The 22,431-nt window shown below is 47.0% G+C and overlaps 1 protein-coding gene across 4 annotated transcripts in view; it reads left to right on the top strand.

Annotated features, from left to right (window-relative positions):
• The window catches only part of ITPR2 (inositol 1,4,5-trisphosphate receptor type 2), a 1,506,646-nt gene that overhangs the window by 722,460 nt on the left and 761,755 nt on the right, over positions 1-22,431 (top strand). For all 4 annotated transcript variants that reach the window (XM_085652787.1, XM_085652785.1, XM_085652786.1 and 1 more), the window contains exon 26: positions 20,587-20,763. In XM_085652787.1, coding sequence (XP_085508913.1) covers positions 20,587-20,763 — 177 coding nt within the window. The remainder of the gene's footprint in view (positions 1-20,586; positions 20,764-22,431) is intronic.

The following is a 22,431-nucleotide window of genomic DNA, read 5'->3' as shown; positions in this document are numbered from 1 at the left end:
AAGTATGAATGTATTTGGGATAGACCGCTTTTTCTATTGTTTGTCTTTAGACATTTGATTGTTGTCAGCCTATCGATGCACAAAGACACAAGAAATGTTTTCAGAATTAAACATAGAGGCTCCAAGTAAAGATTGAATTATCTAGACAGATTGAGCAAGCACCAGTTTAAAGCCTTTCCTTATCTTCCTGTATGGTCTTGAAGAGTCACGAGAAGACTGCCGTAGACAATATAGTTAAAGGCTGCATGTAGATATACTTAAACAAGCAGATGGGCATTACCTTTGTCAAGAACCTTTTAATGCTGTTTAAAAGCCCTAAATAAAATAAACCCTATTAAACACTATATAAGAGCCTTAAATTAAAAAAAATTAATGTGATGCACATCAGCACTGAATCCAGATTGCTTTTTGACCAGTAGTCCTTCCTGGATGTCGAAGGTGTTTCATTGGGCAGCTATTGTTTTCTCCATTACTTTCCCAAGCCAAATATGGTTTAATATTGGACAGTGACTACTTGTGTGTGGTCTAAGTTAGAGTTGTATGATTATGGTTATGCTCTGGATGATTTTAGTGCATGTGAATATATGCCTTGGTCTATGGAAGCATTAATTTGTGTGCACCCCAGTATCTTGAAAGACATGGGTATTTTCTTTGATCATTTTGAGGGGGCGGATAAGATTTGTTTTGACATTTTTTGCTAGATAATTTGAAGAAGTAAAAGCTAAGGCGGTTATGTGAATCTTTGGGGGAGTCAGTGGGAACTGTGCTATTCAAGTGGACCTTATCTGTATTGGTTGGATTTTGTTCAAGAAAAGGTTTTATATATTTCTTGGTGCCAGTCAGTTGTCATTTGGCATTGAAAATTGATTATTGATGTGCCAAAGCAGTGATCAGGTGGCCTTTGGGAAGGTGGTTGTTTGCTCATGAATGTTGATTTTGCTGCAGAGATTGTAAGTTTGTATTCTTATGAATTTTGATTAGAGAAGGGTTTGACTGTTACCATTTTTTTATGTTTTACTTTTATTGCTTCTGTTTTGTTCAGTTTATTCTATGAACCAAAGTTGGCTAGTCATTGGTTTGAGTATTTTGAAGTGTAGAGGAGTGAGTTTGTCAAGGATTTCTCCTATCATTACTTCATATTATTTGGTAGCTATTTCAACATTTTGTGAGGTGTTTAAGGGGCCACAGCATTGGTAATAATAAGGATTTGGAAAGCTTGTGAGGTAAGCTTTTTCAGAGGTTGAACACGTTTTTTCTTTGTGGGTCTGTTTAGAGTTCAGATTATTTACACATCAGATTATGTGGATGGAAACGATGAAGTGGTGTGACAAGTATTTGTGGGTGATGGGTCTGATCTAAGATTTTATATTTTATATGAGTTGGTGATGATTTGAGTTAGCAAAGATTGTGTAGGTTAGCTAGGGTGTTAACAGCAGAGGCATATTTGCCTGTGGGGTTTTCCCAATCGATGTTTAAGTTGCTGAGGAAGAAATTGTTTGTGCAGATGGTTCAACTCTCAATTATGGATTTAGTCAGTCTATACATTTTGGTAACTTCATAGGTGGGTCAAAGATAATGCTATTTGCATAATGTTGGTGGACAATATGTTGATGGACAATATGTTGATGGCTAGTTTTAGACAGTAAAGGAATCTAAACTTTTGATAGGTGTAAACCTGCCATTGATAATGGTACTTAGAATGACCATATTGCCCTTGCCAACTTTGAGTTGTCTGTTGCCATCGATAATCTGTAATTTTATTGATGGTGAAGATGGCAAACAGATCCAGTATGTGTGAAGAATGTTCATTTTGCCATAATTTAGTGAATAAGATTGCTTCAAGCTTGTGATCTGTTATGAGGTTGACTATTTTGTTGCTGTGTGCATTGGCAGAACTGGTACATATGAGTATACATGGTTAGTGATTGGCTGCAGATGCGAGGCCTCGGTTCCTGAAGGCGACGTGGCATCGATGATGTGAACAGTGTGATTCGTCGATTCTACGACATCAAAGTCTAGCTGCTCGGCTGAAGGTGATGCATCGGTCGAAAGCCACACAGGTCTGCGTCAGAGTCGGAGTGGTGTGTCACAGACTTCGGTGGAGCGGTGCTGGAGACTCATGCAGTGGCAGTTCTTCAGAGGTGCTGCGACAAAGTTGGGGCTGCGTTCAAAGTTGAGGATGCTGCGTCGTGTACTTGGTGAGCGGTGTCCACGGCTTAGTTGCAGGCATTGGCGATGCATCGATTTCACTGGGATACGCTGGTTCCGAACTGACACTTTGGAGTCTATACATCGATTTCTTGATTACAGCACCAAATTCACCTCCAAGGGCCCAGGACTGTATTTGGCCCAACTTGGCAGGGCAGGACTGACAGCTGAGGAGCCCAGGTGCTGGTAGCAAGATGCAGGTAAAATCTTTGATTTCCCTGGGACTTCAGCAGCAGGAGGCAAGGTCAGTCAAGCCCTTGGAGAACCTTAGAAAGCAGGATGCAGGATGTAGGATGCAGAGAGTAAAGTCCAGTCCTCTCACTTCCAGGCAAGAAGCAGCAGGCCAACACAGTAAAGCAAGCAGCAAAGTGGAGGCCCTCCTGGCACCACAACAGCTCTTCACTTATGTACCCATTTTAGCCTTGGAAGAAGGGAGACTTCAAAGAAAGCTCTAAGTAATGGAAAAGACCCTGCCCTTCCTGGCCCTGGCTCCTGCAGGGGTGTATGCAGCTTGTTTGTGAGGGGACAGGCACAGCCCTATATTCAGGTGCAAGTGTCAACTCCTCCCATCACTCTAGCTCAGGAAGTCCGATCAGCCTGGTGGTATAAGTCCCATCAGCCTGGTGGTGGGCAATCATGGAGAAACCAAATGCCAATACATTTTAGACAAAGAGCACATACACTTTAGCACTGGTCAGCAGTGGTAAAGTGCCCAGAGTCCTAAAACCAGAAAAAACGAAGTTCAGCACACAGTAAAAAACAAGAGGGCAAAAGCAAAAAGGCAGGGGAATCCATGCCAAAAGATGCCAGGTCTAACACGTTGCTTTTGGGCTCGCTAGCTTTAGATCAGTACTTGTAATAAGGAGTTGCTCAAGCTGAGGTATGTTCTCAGACAGCGAAAACCTTTGAGGTGGAAAAATTGAAGAGTGGATATGCTTCCAGAGTAGGGAAATTGGTATTCCTAGTTTAAAAGGAAGGGAGGGTTAAGTGATAGAGCTCCCTGTAATGCATTTAAGAGTTATAAAAAATTATAACACATTTTATAGAGCGCGTAGCTACCTCGAAAGAGATGTCACAGCGCCAGGAACCGGTATCCACACTCCACCTACTGTATCTGACGAACCACCAGTGGCAAAGAGTTCCACATTAGAGGTCATTGGATTAGACCCCTTTGGAGGCAGTTGCAGAGAAGGTACATTGAGTCAGGGCTTTAGGATATCATAGGAAGTAGTGGTAATTGTGATTATATTTGGTGTTCGATATCATCTCATCATTAATAAACATGGCCTATACAACTGTTATAGTTAGTAAAAGTTTAGGTGAAGTGACTTTGTAGGTCATTGAGCACTGCTGGTACATTCTGTGATAGCTGTAGTAATTGTGTACAGAAAGTCTAACAGGTGCTTATAAAGGAAGCCAGACGTAATATGCTGTAATGTTTTTTAGGCTGAGGTTGTTATAGTGAGCGCTATTATCGGGGTTAGCAGTCTAAGATAGATTGAGGCCATTATGGTAAGCATTTGGTCAGAACCAATGTTCTGTAGGAGTTAGGGGTAGCCTGCAATGTGCCAAAACAGCTTCCTCATAAGCTTTGTTTCTACTAGATGCAGTGTGTGGAAGAGGGAGTTTCTTGTACTGATACTTTATCGAAGGTCTATTTCTGTAGCATAGAAATGCCAGTTTAAGTTTCATGAATCTGTCATCTGGTGAGGTTTTTCAATAAAATAGTTCTTTGTTCATAAATGTTGCAACGCGATCTTTATATTTCAATGTTCAAATAGTCAACACATGTTTAGAGATAACCCCCTTTATCAAGGTTTAATTTTATTTTGAATCTCTTTTCACATCTTTCAATCAAAGGTAGGTTCCCCTATGTTAGAGATTTATGAACCACTTATGTTTGCAAACATATGTTTTCAAGTTGAATCCTGACCGTTTAAAGCCAGAGCCTAAAAAACAGTGATGGGTGCTTAATCATTAAATGCGAGAAAATAGTTTTGGATCAACAGGATTATTGCACACGGCTCCTCCTGCTAACCTAAGGACTCCCCCCATCTCTTATGCTGATTGCCTCGGTCCTCTTAGAATCTGAGGTGGTCTTCTTCCAAAACTCCATGTTTAGCAGTGGACACACTGTGTAGGTAACTATTAGGAGGAGGCTTGTAGACTGTACAGCTGTACAGTCTCATGCCTCAATGGGACAAACGATAATATCTCTTTACTAGTACAGCATGATAGACAATGCTCCATCTGATTCTTATCACTATCAACTCATCAACGTCTTTTCCTCTCCTCATGCCTCCTCCACTCATTGTTTCTACTTTTCTTCACTCTCTACCTGTTGGTCAGACGTCTAGGCTGGATACCCAAAGCACTGCTGCCCGGCTGGTGCGATAGCGCGATAGCAATGTCTCGAGTAATATCCACTTCATACACAAGGCTTGTAGGAAATTGGGTTTCTTTTGCAGTAACACCCCCCCCCCCCCCCCCCCCCCCACTTTCTGCCAGTCTACTGATGCACTTTTTTTGGTGTGCCCTGGGTCCCTGCCAATCAGGTTCCCAGGGCCTGTGTTCTTTCCCCAAAAACAAACCCAATTGACATCTCTGGCCACATGTCAGCCCCTGGTAAATGGTACCACAGGTACCCAGGACACTGTGACCAGAGAAGGCCTCTAAGGGCTGCAGCACTTATTGTGCCACCCTCAGAGGACCTGTACCCTGACACTCGCACACTACCTTTGCAGACTGAGTGCCTTGGTGCAGAACAAAGTGAAGAGTCAACATGGCACACATCCCTGTGTGCCATGCCCACAAACCACTGCCCTGGCATACATCAGTCACCCCTCTAGCTGGGTGCCCTATGCCAGTGGTGAGGGTACAGGTGCATGACCCCTGTACCCCTACAGTGCCCAAGTCCATTCCTGGCACTGTAAGTGCAGTGCTGCCATTAATCAATCAATCAGTCAACGGCATTTGTATAGCGCACTACTCACCCGGAGGGTCTCAAGGCGCTGGGGGGGGGGGGGGAATGTTACTGCTCGAACAGCCAGGTCTTGAGTTGCATCCTGAAGGCAAGATGGTCCTGGGTTGTCCGGAGGTGGATGGGGAGGGAGTTCCATGTCTTGGCCGCCAGGTAGAAGGATCTTCCTCCGGCGGTGGCTCTGTGGATGCGTGGGACGGTGGCGAGAGCGAGGCTGGCGGATCGGAGCTGGCGGGTGGGCTGGTGGAAGGTCAGGCGGTTGTTGAGGTACTTGGGGCCCAGGTCGTGGAGGGCCTTGTGTGCGTGGGTGAGGAGTCTGAACGTGATCCTTTTGTTGACGGGGAGCCAGTGGAGGTCTCTCAGATGTCCGGAGATGTGGCTGTGGCGGGGGATGTCCAGGATGAGTCGAGCTGAGGCGTTCTGGATCCGTTGGAGTTTCTTCTGGAGTTTGGTGGTGGTGCCGGCGTAGAGGGTGTTCTCGTAGTCCAGCCGGCTGGTGACGAGGGCCTGGGTGACCGTCTTCCTGGTCTCGGTGGGGATCCACCGGAAGATCTTTCGAAGCATGCGCAGGGTGTTGAAGCACGAAGACGAGACGGCGTTGACTTGTCTGGACATTGAGAGGAGGAGTCCAGGATGAAGCCCAGGTTGCGTGCATGGTCCGTAGGCTTGGGGGTGGTGCCCAGGGCAGGGGGCCACCAGGAGTCGTCCCAGGCGGAGGGTGATGACCCCAGGATGAGAACCTCCGTCTTGTCTGAGTTCAGTTTCAGGCGGCTGTTCTTCATCCATTCGGAGATGTCTTTCCTCCCTTCGTGTAGGCTGGCTCTGGCGGTGTCTGGGTCGTTGGTGAGGGAGAGGATCAGCTGGGTGTCATCGGCGTAGGTGATGATCTTGAGGTTGGGTTGGCGTGCGATGGCTGCGAGGGGGCTCATGTAGACATTGAAGAGGGTGGGGCTGAGTGATGACCCCTGGGGGACGCCGCAGACGACTTCAGTGGCCGTTGACTGGAACGGGGGGAGGCGGACTCTCTGGCTTCTTCCAGCGAGGAATGAGGTGATCCACTCTAGGGCCTTCCCCTGGATTCCGGTGTTGTTCAGGCGTTGTACCAGGGTGCGGTGGCAGACGGTATCGAATGCTGCGGAGAGGTCCAGGAGGATGAGGGCCGCTGTTTCCCCGTTGTCCAGTAGGGATCTGATGTCGTCTGTGGCTGCGATGAGGGCGGTCTCCGTGCTGTGGTTGGCTCGGAAGCTGGACTGCGTGTGGTCGAGGGAGCAGTTGGTCTCAAGGAAGGCGGCTAGCTGTCTGTTGACGGTCTTCTCGATGACTTTGGCAGGAAACGGAAGGAGCGAGATGGGGCGGAAGTTCTTGAGGTCGGTGGGGTCTGCTGTAGGTTTCTTCAGCAGGGCGCTGATCTCGGAGTGTTTCCAGCAATCCGGGAAGGTGGCGGTGTTGAAGGAGGCGTTGATGATGTCGCGGAGGTGGGGTGCGATGATGTGGTCGGCCGAGTTGAAGATGTGCTGTGGACAGGGGTCCGTGGGCGATCCGGAGTGGATGGTGTTCATCGTGCGAGTTGTGTCTTCGGTGCTGACCGGGGTCCAGGTGCGGAGGGTGGCGGTGGGGGGCGTCGGTTCGGTGGTGGGGTTCGTGGTTGGAGGGCCGAAGCTGTTGTGTATGTCGGCTATCTTGTCGTGGAAGAAGGCTGCGAGAGAGTCGCAGAGGTCTTGCGAGGGAGTGATGTCGTTGTTTCCGGCGTCGGGGTTGGAGAGCTCTTTGACGATGGTGAAGAGTTCTTTGCTGTTGTGGGTGTTGTTGTCCAGTCGTTCCTTGAAGGCTGTCTTCTTTGTGGCGTGGATCAGTTGGTGGTGTTTGCGGGTGGCGTGTTTGAGGGCAGTCATGTTGTCTGTGGTCTGGTTGGTGCGCCAGGTATTCTCCAGGGAGCGGCAGTTCTTCCTGGAGGTGATGAGTTCGTCGGTGAACCAGGAGGTTTTCTTGCTGCCGCGTCTGCTGGGGGGTTCTTCAGTAGTGCAAGGGCGTCTGCGCAGTTGGTGATCCATTGAGTGTGGTTGTTGGCGGCTTCGTTGGGGTCCATTGAGCTGGTGGGGGGGGTTCTGGCTGAGGAAGGTGGTGAGCTGGTAGATTGTGGTCTTGTTCCAGTTCCTACGAGGGGGTTGTTGCGGGCGGTGGTGGGTCGTCGTTTTTCTGAAGCTGAAGTGGACGCAGCTGTGGTCGGTCCACTGGAGTTTGGTGGAGTGGCTGAAGGAGACGTGCTTGCTGGATGAGAAGACTGGGTCAAGCATGTGGCCGGCGTAGTGGGTGGGTGTGGTTACCAGTTGCTTGAGTCCGAGGTTGTCCAGCAGGGCGACGGTGTTGCGGTCCTTGTTGTTCTCCAGGTGGAAGTTGAGATCCCCCAGGAGGATGTAGTTGGTGGAGTTGATGGCATGTGGGCTGACGAAATCAGTGATGGCTTCGCTGAATTGTGTGCGTGGTCCCGGTGGTCTGTAGACGAGGGTGCCTCTGAGAGTGGTCTTGGGGTCGGTGTGTATCTGGAAGTGGAGGTGTTCGGCGGAGGTGAGGGTGTCATCTGAGTTGGTCGTGATGCGGATGGTGTTCTTGTGGGCGATGGCGATGCCTCCTCCCGTCTGGTTGATGCGGTCCTTCCTGGTGATCTTGTAGCCGTCCGGGATGGCTATGGCGATGTCGGGCGCTGAGGACGCGTTCGTCCAGGTTTCCGTCAGGAAGGCGATGTCTGGTGATGTTGAGTCGAGGAGGTTCCAGAGTTCGACGGCGTATCGGTGGATGGAGCGGGTGTTGAGTAGGATGCACTTCAGATGGTTGTTGCCGGGGCTCAGTTTGGCTGGTGCGGTGCAGGGACGGAGGCAGGAGAAGAGTCCGTGGGTGCATCTCGGGGTGGCGTGGTGGCAGGCGTTGTTTTGTCCGGCGTTGAGTGCGAGGAGGGTTGTAGCGTTGTAGGTGAGTCGGGTGCGCTGGCGGCGACGAGAACCAGGGGGTCTGGCGCAGGGCGCGGTCCAGGCACGGACGGGCGCAGACGGGCTTACCTTTGGCGCACCTTCGGCGCACAATTGGCGCTCCCGCTGCGTGCGTCCGCTGCGCGGTCGTTCTGGGGGCGTCATAAGTAAGGATCCGGGAGGGAGGAGCAGCTGGGTGGCGGGAGCGGGGCGGCGAATGGAATCACAGGGGGGCGGGGCCGCAGGGAGGCAGCGGCGGGAAACTCGAAGAGGTAGCGAGCGAAGGACGGGGGAATCTGCATGCAGGAGGCGGCAAAAGGCAAGGCAGGAGCGGCTGCAGTGAGTGGGGCGTCCAAGCCCGTGGAAGGCTGAGCGGTCACCTTAAGAGTATATGGTGCTGAGAGTTTGTCATTATGAACTCCACAGCATCATAATGGCTACACCGAAGACTGAGAAGTTTGGTATCAAACGTCTCAGCACATTAAACTCACACTGATGCCAGTGTGGGATTTAATGTTAAATGCAAAACAGAGGGCATCTTAGAGATGCCCTCTGAAATTCGACCAACTATTAGTGACCTGACTGAGTGGCTGCTTTGGCTGCCACCACCAGACATGTTTCTGGACCCCTGGGTCGAGGGCTCGCTGCTCTCGGGGGCCTGAAACAATGCACATCCTGGGACGAGGTGCCAAGCCTCCTCCCCCAGGATGGGCAGGGTTCACGAAGGAGAGACTCTTCAGACCATTTGCTGCTTTCAGCAACTAGTCCCCACTGGTTCTACCCCCCACTTTGGGCGGGAGAACTTGCGGGAAAAACAAGTAAGGAAAAGAGGTGTGCCCACCTCTGCCAACTCCACCCCTCAGGTGGGGGAGGCGAGGTGAAGCACAACCTCGAGTCCCCGCCATCTTGAGGATGGGGGGACTCAGCCAACCAGGGACAGGTTCCTGCCCCCCTCCCACTGGAGAGTGGCCGAACAGGGAAGGGACCCATTGGTCCCTGCCCTTTACCTACCAGTAACGCCCCTAAATGTAGTATTTAGGGGGCACACTGAACCTACCTTCCTCAGATCCAGCAACCACAAGAAAAAGAAGAGAAAAAGGACGAGAAGCCGTGCAGAGCTAACAAGAGGACGACGCCCACTGACTTGGCCCCAGCCCTACCGGCCTGTCTCGCCTCGAACCTGCTCCTGCAAAACCCCGGCGTGTCCAGCAGACAGCAACCTCAAAAACCCCGGAGGACTTGCATGCCTACACTTTCCAAGCTGTTTCTCCCATGAACACCAGACATGTTTTAACTGCAGCTTCTGGTGCCAGCCAGGAACCGTGAATCCCGCACACTCTGCACCCGCCGAATCCGGCCCGAGCTCGAGTGGACAAATACCACAAGGAGGTCCCCCCGGTGATCCTGACCCGAGATCCGGCGACCCCTGACCTGCCTCAAGCCTCCTGACGATGCCTGCAGCCTCAATCCAGAGGACCCCCCTACCGCGACCAGAGCGGGTGCGAAAATCCAACGTCCCAAGGCACCCCTGCACCCGACGCCCCACAGCCTTGTGGGCCCAACCCAGTGGTGCCTAACCAACCCTCTACATCCCAACTTACCCCTCGAAGTGTTGGTCACTCCTGGAAGATCCTTGTCCCCGAGCCTGCAGTGTTTCTTTGTCCCGGAGAATCTCCATTGAAATCAACAGGGCTCCCGACCTCAAAACAGCACCCTGTACACAGCCGCCCTAGTTGCCGCTGAGGGTGCCCCTTTGGTGCTAACATGGTCCCCAACCTGCCCTGAGAGTAACCTTAGGAACTGTGCTCCCACAACCCAGTGGCCCCGTGGCTATAGGATAACATTGGGCCTCAACACTCTGCACCCAGCCGCCCTAGTGCCACTGAGGGTGCAACAACAGTGCATCACTGACCCTGGAAGACCCCTGAGTCTTACCCCAGAACCCTAACTCAAAAGACCGATTACCTACCTGGAAACCGATAACCTCTTTTTCTTCATAGAATAACGTTGACACTTTTTCTCCCAAAAAGTTTCTAATTGTCGACTTTTGAAAACTAAGAATATTTCTTAAAAATCGCACAAATAACCTAACCGAATTTTCTCAACTGTTTGCAGGAAAGGTCCCAGTGCTGAACCCAGGTGTCCAGCACTGAGTAAGAAAAGTAACTAAAAAGTAACTTACCTGTAAATTGAATTTCCTTCCATAGGATAACATTGGGGGTTCTTTGTGAAAAAGTGTCAACTTTTGAAATACAAGAATATTCTTTAAAAATCGTATAAACTACAAAACCATAATAACTTAACTGTTTTAAGTAGATGTCCCAGTGCTGATTCTAGGAGTCCAGCCCTGGATTACTGTGAGCGGTTGGGAAGAATAACGCAGCACACGGCGTTTGGTTAACGAAGGTTTTATTCTCAAGGGGAAAGTGGTGCGCTTGGTATCCAGTTTGCGATCCCAACCGGTCCCTAGGGGGGGTCTTGAGATAGTCTCTGTCCTTGGCCTCAGGGGATGGTTCCACTTGCTTCTCTCTTGGGGAAGGATACACTCTTCTCCCGTGCGTGATGTTTCGCCAACTCCCAGCGGCAGCCGCCCCAACACAGGAAGAAACAAAGAACAAAGGCGGGGGTCAGTACGACGCTCAAATTGACCTCTGGTCAAAGGGCCCGGGGAGGTGAAGGGGACACTCCGGTGCTCAGGTGAATTTAACTAAACAGTATCCAACTCGACCGGTGTGAGAACAAGAGAGGAAGTGCAAGTGAAGGGGGGGGGGTGAACAAAAGAAGTTAGAGATAGTCGAGGCGGCGAGAAGCCCCGGTGTTACTTCGTAGCCTTCTCCCGCCTCCCGACCCAGCCCGTGAAACGGTCACGTACCTGGGTCAGCCACGCTCCTTCCTGGGCGCGGCTCGGCGATGCGTAGGTGCGGAGTACTCCTGTCTCCGACTTATCCTCCTTCGACGGCGTCCCTCTCGTCTCCTTGCTTCTCTCGTCTTCAGCTCTCCGCTCCACTGCTCCACTCGCTCTCACTTCTCCCGCTCCGGTGTAGCCACACACCATAGCTCGGTCTTCCTCCGTCTTTATTGGGTGTGCGAGTTCCTCGTCATCAAAAGGGGCGTGGTTACCAGAAGGAGATCCCCAGTTAAAGGGGTATACGTCCGTATCGGCGTCTCCTGCTGTTGTCGTCCACTAGTTTTCCTGTGAATCACAAAAGATACTGTCCGTGATGTCTCGTGCCTCCCACCAGTCGGCCCCTTGTATACTGTTGCAGCGGCTCTCCTCGTGACAATTACAAAAGTAACACAAAAGTAACTTACCTGCTAAGTGAATTTCCTCCCATAGGATAACATTGGTGATTCTATGTGAAAAAGTTTCTAAGTGTCAACTTTTGAAATACAATAATATTCTTTACAAATCGTACCTCTAACTAAAACGAATTTACTCAACTGTTTTCAGGAAATGTCCCAGTGCTGAATCTAGGATCCAGCCCTGTGTTAGCCAAAGTAATCTGAAAAGGAATTCCTTGCATTTTTCTTAAAAAGCCCATTCATGTACTATACCTGCTAAGTGTTGCAAACTACTTACTTAAACTGTAACCAAAATCAGTACAAGTTATACTGCAATTTTGAACTGTATTCATACAAGTTATTTACTACTGCAAAGTATTTATATGATTACCTGTACCAGGCTTGTTTGGTTCTAGAAATAAAACAACTGTATATTTTTTATACAAAAAGAATTGGCCTAATGTTCAGTTCTTGAGTGTGTGAATTCATTTGCTGACTGTGTGTGTACATCAAATGCTTAACACTGTCCTCTCATACTGCCTTACTGCTCGACCAAGCTACCACTTTAGAAAGTAAGGTTCTATCTAACTTTAACCTCTACCTAGTAGAGGGAAGAGGTGTGGCGCCGCGGCCAGGGCTGACTCCGGAATCTGGGGATCATGGTTCGATCCCCGGCGGCAGATTAGCCCAGCACCATGTGACTCTGGGCAATAGCTTGCTTAATCTTCCCGACGGCCTCCAGCGCCTAGAGGTGAATGTTTGCGCTTTACAAATATGGATTATTATTATTATTATTATTACCTACCTCTGGAGACTCTTGGACTCTATACACACTGTACCTCACTTTGGTGCAGTATATATAGAGCCAGTTTCTTACAAGGCTCCATCCTCATTCTCTCTCCCTTGTCTTAGTTCTTTCTCTCTCCTAACCCCTACTCTCTCTTTCTCATTCCTGTGCAGTGAGACAATGGTATGATGGCGTAGAAAGTTCTACAAAAATGCCAAATAACATCCTAAGAAAACCAGAGACAACAACTGATGTCCAGTTGCACAAAGCTCTAAGCTACAATGTTCTTTACTTGGAAACACTAATTTCCTTCCTTCCTTCCTTCCTTCCTCTGTTTCTCATTCTCTTCCTTCCTTCCTCTGTTTCTCATTCTCTTCCTTCCTTCCTCTGTTTCTCATTCTCTTCCTTCCTTCCTCTGTTTCTCATTCTCTTCCTTCCTTCCTCTGTTTCTCATTCTCATTCTCTGGGTATCTCTCTTATGGTCTTACATTTCCCTGTGTTTGTCGCTCTCCCAGGGTCTCTCTTTCTCTTCTTCTTTCAGTCTCTTTCACTCTTTCTGTTCTCTTTTTCTAGGGCTGTTTCTCCAGGTCATTTTCTTAACTACCCAGTGTTGACCCATGTAGAGTACTAATTTGGTTAAAAAGAGCCAGTCAGGAGGCTTTAAAAATGAACATCTAATCTCCACTTCCCTTCTATCACCCTCCTCCAAATAGTCCTCAAATTTCTTCTACAAAGTGCATTATCCTCTTTCATACACCACAAAGCCACTCCCTCCTCATCCCCTCTCCCATCTCGAATACTACTAACACTTAGCATTTCCTCTCCCTTCAGGTGTCTCCCTTTTGTCATTGGCTTGCTCACTCTTTTGTCTTCAGATCCAGCAAAGAGACTTTCCTCCTCCTTCCCTTAGCTCTTCTCATCACTTCGATATATGCATCGTTCCCCCTCCAACACTTTTGGCATCCTCTACGAAAGACCCTCATTCTTGTCTCCCCTCTGACCTCCTCCACCCCTGTCTTTCACCCGCAAATCTTTTGCTCTCTTCATCACTCTCTGGTCTGCCTTCTCCCTACACTGTGCAGCTGGGCCTTCCACAAAGCATCCTGGGAGAGGGGTCATCTCAGGTGAGCTGCAAATGGTATTTTACATCAAACACACATTACATCCCATAGTCAGAATGTCTTACAACTCAGCTTAAGGGCGCGCACACTGCCAGAGGGTCTCCATGCCCCCTGCCAGCAGTCCAGTCAGAACTCTGTCTGTTTAGCTGGTGGGGCTCAGGGACGTCTTCGGGGTGGATCTGCAGCATCCTGTACCCCTCTGTCGTCCTTCTGTGGGATAGTCCTAAATGATGCTTCAGGTGGATTCATGATTTAATTATTCTATCATGGCAGTTTACTCCTATGAATAGTAGGCTTTTACTCACAAGTATGGCAATGACCACAGTGATTGTTTGCTGTACATTTATAATCAAATTAATATTGCTGGGCGGTAATAGTTTTTGAATTGACGAGTCCCTCCCAAGCAGGAGAATTACAATCATTATTTATTTCTCTGTCGGAGTGTCCTCTTGTTCTCACCAGAGGGCAGTGTTGAGCTGCTACTTCCTCCCTTCCAGGCAACTCTTCTGTAACTCCTTTGTCACTTCTGCAAAATACAGATTTGATTCTATTTCCTGATGTGAATATTGATTTTGTGTTTGGCTGATAGAATAGGTCCTCGAAGACCAGCTAAGCCCCTACACACGAATTGCCTGGAAACCTTTCATCCTATGCACTATCAATGATGTCTCTTTGCTCTGCTCGACTTCCTGAACCACCCTAAATCACTTCCTTTCTGGCCAGCTAGGAATTGGATTTTCATTATTTTGACAGGAAACATACAAGAATTCTGAAGGTGTGTCACAGTTTCAATAAAGAATCTTTCTGTCATAGGCCATAATTCCTATTGAAAACAGCATTTGTCAGTATTCACAGTCACTGGCGGCCTTCAACATTTTGAACAGGTGCAGCACAGTCTGGAATTGCTCAGTGGTGCGCGCGCATTCACACCTTTTCCAAGAGGTTGGCGCTTGTTTGCCTAATTAGAGCATAGTTAGTTTCGCTGTGGTGAGGGTGCTCCAAGTAGCAAAGACCTATTAGGTGATGTCTACTTGTCAATACACAGAACACAACCGAAGCAACACAAGCCGCACGTCTCGAACTGGCAGAAGCAGGATTTTCAGGCTACTGACTTTGAATATCTCCTAAGCGACAATAGTGTCCATACTCGCGGATCAGCTCACGCATCCATCTATACATTCATCTTAGTGACTGAAGCACCCACTCTAGAGATCCGTCTGTAGTCTATATTCACTCATGCCTTAACCGTTCACATTCTGTGAGCGATGAAAGCTTGCACAGCTCTGCCATGTTGGAACTGGCCAGAGGAAATGGACGAGTGCACTTACTGCCTTCTGTAAGGGAGGACAATTTGCTTTGCTACTACCACGCACTCCAGAAGTAAAGCCTGCACTGTTGCTGCCTGATTGCACCGGTCATGTGATGGGAAAGGCTTGTGCTGACGCTGCCCTAGCTGTACCTATCCTTTGAAGTTCGGAAACGTGCACTGTTTCTGACAAAGGTGTACGTGTTCTAAGGAGAGGGGTGTTTCCAATGCTGTTACCCCATCTTATAAAAATACAAAGGGCATTTTGAACGCACTTGCCTAACATGCCAGGCCAGTCAGAATCTCTTGTTGGACCCTGGGCAAACATGTGTTGTGGTTCCATTATCCCGGTGTTAGTCAGTTTCACAGCTTGACCATACCGTGTGCCTGGGCAAATACTTTCTTCCCGCTGCCTCCTTTCCTGCGATCATCATATTTTAAGGCACCTTGAAATATCTCAGTTCATGATGTGCACTATGTATAAGGCTCTCTCTTGCGTGTTCAATTGACCTTACTGTTGCTTCATCTATAACAATAAAGGCCCTCTATAAAAGGCACTAGGCAACCATCTTGGATCACTAATGAAATTGTCATCAGGGCAGAAGGGGAAAAGAATGTGATATCTATCCAGGATCAGAATTGCACAGTGTTTAACTAGCAAACCCGGTTTCAATCCTGGCTTCCAAGCTCAACCAGTGTGACTGAGGCAGTTACTTTTCTTCCTTGTGCCTCCGTTTCCATGATCATCATGCCAGAGAGCACCTTCAAATAATTCAGTTCAGGATGCACACTGTACAACCATTTCTCGTGTGTATGTCTTACCCGGCCATATTGTTTCTCCAGCTATAAAAATAGAGGCTTATATAGAGGAAACACGACAGCTGACTTGCCTCTTGAGCCATTAATACAATAGTCACTGCAGAAAGGGTATGGCTCATTAATTCTATTAAAGGTCACTCAGCGCAGTGATGTAATCTGATGTGCTAAAGTGAAACAATCCAAACATATACACGTTTTTATGTAAAAGTTTGACCTCAACTATAAACAATGTAGGAATCAGTGATACTTTCAGCAGGGCTTGAGGTCCAGGATGAGATTGGAGCTGTTCTCCTCAGTCTCCAGGGCGCTGCTTTTCTAGCTAGGATGCAGCAAAGGTGAGGCTGCAGAGAAGTATGGGACCCGACCGCCACTGGATTACTACCGCTGCCTTATTGGCACTGGCAGAGAAGCGGGAGATGCTTTGGTGTTGGGTGTGTGGTTTGCAGTCTCAAGGCCTATGCACTTCTGCCTCCCACACCTAGCCAGCTGCAGGAGTAGTTTGGCAGTGTGGGCATGGCCTGTTTTGTAGCACATGCTACAATGACATTAACTTGCCCTGTAAAACATGCTGCACGTGTGGACATCCTTACCAATAGCAGGCCACCACAAGCAAAGCAGCTTGAGGAATCTTGTCCCATTGCCCTCCTCCGATCACCCACTTTCACAATATTTGATGTGAGATTGCCTTGGAAGATGCTTGACTCCAATGGGCAATATACAAGCTCCTAAAGATGCCGATGGAAAAGAGAAGTATGGTCTGTTGCCAAGTCCTCATTCTTTTCATCTTGTGGTAGGAAGACACCAGTAAACACAATTTTTCTCACCCACATAAAAATTTTAGTATAGGTTCGACAGTTTAACAAAGAAAGACTAATCTGACATAAGTGACGGACCCATTCCCAATCTAGGGGCGTGCACTAGGAGACTGTACAACGAGTGACCAGTGCAAGATATGGAATCTACTGATGAAGTATACCGCGCTAGGTAGGAGAATGTTTGTCATCCTATACAAGTAAATTAATGTATGTTAAATCCATAAGAGGTTTGGCTGTTTTTTCCAGGAGTTTTGTATTTCCTGTATGGTTATGGAAATCGCACAATAGTCGTTTACCGCCATTCACTGACTCTTTAGTCTGTTAGCCACCTGTGATGATCAGTTGTGTATGTGTTAGAGAATTGTGCCACATTCCTTCTGCTATTGCTACCTGTCCTTAACTTATTTGTATTAGGGAAGGTTGTGCTGCTGCTAGCCATGTAGCATATTTATTGTCTTATAAAGCTCAGTATAAAACTTTCTACTGCACATCTGAAAAAACTATTCACATTGCCAATGCTTGTTTTATTGTGTGATGTAAATGAAAGCGTCAACACTCATAAAATATACGATCAAAGTTTACTTTTGGATTTATGTGTGAAACCAGCATTTTTTTAAAATGGAGTAGCTGACTTTGCAAAATTTTAAAACGGCTGATAAGATGGCTTTGTTAAAATGTAAAATATCTGAGAAGACAACTTTGTAAAATGTTAAGACTGAGCTGACACGTGATCAGTTCTGACATTTTATCCAACAGAACTTTGTATGCTGGCAGGTTGAGCCCATTGTTGAAGCTGTTATTAAAAAAAAAAAAACCTACAAGCGCACAATAAAACATGCTGTCGGTTGAAAAACTAAAAAAAATAGATGATGGTATCCTATGTCATAGTGCCAAAGCACAGAGTTTTGAATGTAAACAAAAATTGGCTTCGTGGGTTTCTCCATTTACTCTTCTAGACAATTACATGTTAAACAGCGAGTGGGTGCCACGGCACAAGTCGTCTTTCAGATGTAATTGCGAGCATCTGAGTGCTTATGGGCTAACATTGACACTCCTTTGAACTCCTGCAAAAGGCGTAATTTAGCTAACCATGCGAGCAGCAATAGTTGAGTGTAAAAAGGAAAAAAAAGAATGTCCTGCCGCCACTGTTCCCGAACACATCGTTAGTCTGGAATGTGAAGCGCCCAGCCCTGGCTGCAGGAGCTGCCCCGCGTGGGCCCAGTGCTCCCTATATTACAAGTTAGAGAACTGGCAGGAGTGCGTTAATTCTGTACTCAAAACGTATACATATGTCCAATTTAATATATGGGCTACCATGGACTCGAGGGTCTGCATCTTGTGGTCCTTCCCGTCTCTCTGGAATTTCATTTGTCTGCATTGACTATAACTGATTGCTAAACAATTGCTCTTTAACTACACGTTACCCAAACGCCTCTAACCAATGTAAACATTTAAAATCCAAAAGATGTCAGCCGCCATCTGAAATAAGGCCAGTGCTTAATTTGTAAATAAAATAAGTGCCAGGGCTCTCTTAAGGCGGCCACTGCATCTTCCACCACACGTTGCCCTACTAAACTGCCATCACACTCCTACAAGTGTGACAACTCGGACTATTGCAGCCCCCAAAGCTATAAGAATGGCTTGGGCGACAGGAAATAGTCATTTTTAATGAGTATATCATTAATAGTTAACTGTTGTGGTCATCTCTAACTTACCTAGACAGCGCCACCTTGTGGCAGGCTGTCCCAAGCGCTGGTGCTGACAATTAAGTGCTGGTGCTGAGCACCGGAAACCACCGACACAAATTAAGCACTGAATAAGGCAGTCTTTAACTCAGTTTCTATGTTACAGTTTACCAATTGTGAAACACTGACTTATTCTTCCTAAACTGAACTCACTCAGGTATGAGGAATAAGAGCAAACGTGGAGGCAGGATGATACCTCAAAAACGAAACATAATATGTGTATTTAATACTATTCACATTTTTGGAGTTATCGAAGATGCTAGAACCAAAATGAATGCTCAGTGCTTGACAGAAAGAGGAAAACATTTTGGTCATGTTGCTGCTGAGGTCAGTTTCACATTTTTCCAATATTTTACATGAAAGATGAGAGTTGCCAACATGCATTCTAACTATTAGATTTACAGCATCATGATAAATACATGCATACCTACAGAGCGTAGCATGGAAAAGTCTACTAGGCCCCTAACATCTACCACTTTTCTTGCCTATTATTGATTCATGAATCCTGTGTAGCCACTAGATCTGATTACCTTTTATGCGTTGCATGCTGTTGTCGAGCGTAAATGGCGCTACAACGGCAATTATTGTGACTCTTACATTCTCACATTAAGAAGAGAGGAGGTAGATCAGGTATTGGTAATTGATGCTTGGTAAACCCATTCAAACAAAATGGAGTTTAGCTATTGCGCCGTTAGTATATAGCCTTTCCTCAGGTTATTGTTGTGTCTACATAAGATCATTGGGCAATATTCTGTGGAGAGGTGTGGCTCACTGGTTAGAGGCGGCAGACCCGTAAGCAGAGAATCGGCCAGGGACCAGGGTTCAATTCCCGACGCGGCAGGGTCGTGGACCAGGGTCAAAACGGACTCGATAATTCTCGCCTCGGTACCTACTCTAACCAGGAACACACTCGGCAACTCTGGGCATTAAGCTTGCCTCATCTCTACAACGGCCCCCCACAGACGCCGGGGATGCCTGGTTTCACCTTGGAGATACCCAGAAAGGGACCATCTCACAGGGATAGCCAGGACGGGTTCCCCAGCGGTCTACAGCGCCGGGACGCCCTGTTGCTGGGGCAGCTGTGCGCTTTACAAGTCTACAACAACATTTACAACATTACTTGTGAGTTCATAAGAGCATGGCTGGCTGTAAGAATGGTGGGGAGTTATTTACTCAAAACTGATGTTTCTGAGAATGGAGTCATTCATTTTTATGGTCTGGCTTGGCAGCGCAGCTGTCACCAGACGATGATGTGATTATCACTAGAGAGCAATTTTGGCTCCGCCCAGAAGTTAGGAGCCAGGAGTACATGTTTTGATGGGGCAGAAGTTGTCCTTCTATAGAAAAAAAACCTGCTTCCCCTCTACCAACTTTGATCATTTTGTTTATAGAGCTTACTAAGCTTGAACTTTCAGGGGCACACACGTGACATTGGAATGCTATTAAAGTGTGTTCGATAACTAGATCATTTATATAGTTTTTCTCTTGCAGCAGCACACATGAGAGGATGACAGTCTTTAACCTATATTGAGTTATAGGTCTGGCATGACAGTCCCACGGTCACCTGACCTTTTGATCTACACCAATGCTATTCTACCGTTCTTTGCTGCCACACAAATACAAATCTATTCCCATGCTATTTACTTGTAATGCTTCACATTACCATACAACATTCCTGTAAAGCCAGGCCTATTGGCATTGCGAATGATTGTTTCATATTGACTTTTATAATTGTATCTGATTACACTTAAATCTTTTTGCCTGCTAAAATTTCGCAGAACAAGAATAACCATAGAGATCTGTTCCAATGTTTTATGCACATATATGGGCATATTCTATGAGCTCCGGCTGCAACTTAAACTGTACAAATATGTCAAAAAAGATGCAAATGAAATCCCTTAAAACAGCATTGAAAAAAATGTCTCCATCAACACCAATTCCATGTTTTTTAGGCTTCATTCATCTCACCCATCAGTGCATTCATTCATGTGCCTATACACCAGTCTGTCCACTGAGCAACGGACCCACAATTATTCATCTGGGTCCCATGTAGGCCTGCGCGATGTGCCTAGGTTTTGTCTGTTCACGTCTCTTTGTGTATGGGTGTCTATGAGCATGTTGGTCTATCAGTGCAGGGATATTAGTAGGTGCGTTGCTCTATGAACTTACGTGCTTCTAGGCACACTAAGCAGAAGACAAAACCATTGGCTTTGTCATTGCTTTTTTTAATTGTTTTTTTGCTAGCCACTGCTTCATAGTTTCACATTTGGTGTGTCGGTGTAGCCGTTTTCGTCCTGCTGTCATTGGATGTCAGGATGTGGTCATGAAACTCTTGAAGTTGCAGCACCTTTGTCACCATATGCATCATACGGGTGAAGGACAACTGAGGGACTGTCTTATGCAGTAACTAACTTCACCAATTCACAGTAGATCGACCCTACTGACCTTTCACAAATACTAGAACACTACTGTGAAGAGATGATGCTCTTGCCCCGGCCACTCCTTGGGTCAGGCAGAACAATTTACAAATATGTGATCGCCCCCAATGCTTTGTTTTTAGGTGCAGCTGCTGGTGTCCAATCAGGATGTGGACAACTACAAGCAAATCAAGTCAGATCTGGACCAGCTGCGACTGACGGTAGAAAAATCTGAATTATGGGTTGATAAGAACGCGAACTACGAGAGCGAAGAAATGAATGAAAATCAGACCAAGGACAGCAAAGAGCAGATGAACGAGGTAATATTTTAATTTGTAATCGGGGCATAAAACCCCAGATACAGCATTCCAAGATGCATGCAGCAACATTCCTCGACCTGTAGTAATGCACAGTGTCAGCGAATGGAGAGTACCCATGAAAGAAATTCTCGAACAGGAGCCCTTTATTGTATTTGTTTTAAATCTAATTTGGAGATATGTTGAAATGGCGGGAGCCTCAGTGTGTCAGAGGTAGACATAGGTTTTAATGTTATGTAGCAGCTATTGGATTTAGAATTCAGATTCTCCGCATGATACATTCCAAAGCAGTGCTTATTTTGTGGAAAGGCCCAAGATATTTCTCAGGAGGGCATTAAAGCACTCTCCTGGCCTGTTACTACCAGTGTTACCTACTTAACATCACATTACTGCAAATGTGACCGTATTGATTATTCCTGGCCATCTTCGCTGTAAGAATGGCCTGGAGGTGTTAAATTGTCTGTCAGTGTTTAGAAGTAGTCAAACAGTGCCACCATGTGGTAGGCTTTCATAAATACCGGCACAAATTAAGCACTATTCCAAAGGAATATGTAGTAACCAGGCAGGAGCAGAGAGTAGTAAGCTGGTTATTTATTTGGCTACATAGACAGCAGAGCCCTTGGACCGGCTCTGCCAACAGCTTCCCAAAGGATAACAGTAAAGCAGGTTGCTAGGAGACAAACATTCTAAAGACAACTACATCATAAGATATGTTTAAAGGAACATCACAATATATTGAGATACATCACAACAGATTACAATATTTACAGTCAGCAAGCCACAGACGTGGTGAACTCAGATACATATGTATGTGTGTGATTTGTGTGTCACACACACTGTGTATGCCTAAGTGTCAGGCAGGTGGTCTGTAGATTGCGCCCCCCAGCCTGCTGATGTGCACAAGATGCAAGTGAGTTTCCTTCCCCAGCAGTGGAAGTGCATTGCTGACATGGGTCAAAGCAGAAAGTAGATCATGGTCCACCACCAGGCTGCCAGGAGCCAAGTATTTAAAAAGGATTCAATAATGAAGTCCAGAGATCCAATTGGATGCTTGTATGCCGACACTTGCGGGCATCGGGCACCGACTCACCCTCTTTTGCAATGTAAATCCATGCCGAGAGCGCATCTGGAACTGAACGCCAAATCGAAGCCGAGGCTCCTGTCGATGCCAAGATCAGTGGAGTCTGTGGCTCCCAGCCGGGATCGATTGGCAGAAGATTTAGATGCCAGGCAGAAGTAGCTCTTTATACATGTAGAAACTGGCAAGATTTCTGCCAAAGTGCCCCAGGAAAACCATCAACCCACTCTGCCTCTAAGTTCAAAGACTTTTTCCTTAAACAGAAGAGACTGGGGCAAATACATAACATGTGCAGAATGGATTGAGTTGTATGCCCACAAAGTCCACAGACAGTATTGTCTTTGAATTCCCCCTCAAATTCATAGGTCGGGATATAAAACAAACTGAACCCTAAAAATTACATGTTAACATATCCAGGAAAATCTGACCCTAGATACTCTTGGCTCTACAGAGGAAAGGCATAAAAGACTAAGTCCATGTACTTATATTGTTTGGCCTGAGCCAAGTCAGAGTCTCTGTCTCAGAAAAAAAGTTTCACGGAATAGATTTTTCCAGGTCGGTCGATTAAACTGTGCCAGTGACTCTAGCTCGGG

The sequence above is a fragment of the Triturus cristatus genome, chromosome 4_1 (assembly GCF_964204655.1).
Source record: "Triturus cristatus chromosome 4_1, aTriCri1.1, whole genome shotgun sequence".
NCBI lineage: Eukaryota > Metazoa > Chordata > Amphibia > Caudata > Salamandridae > Triturus > Triturus cristatus.
This window is presented reverse-complemented; position numbering and strand designations above follow the sequence as displayed.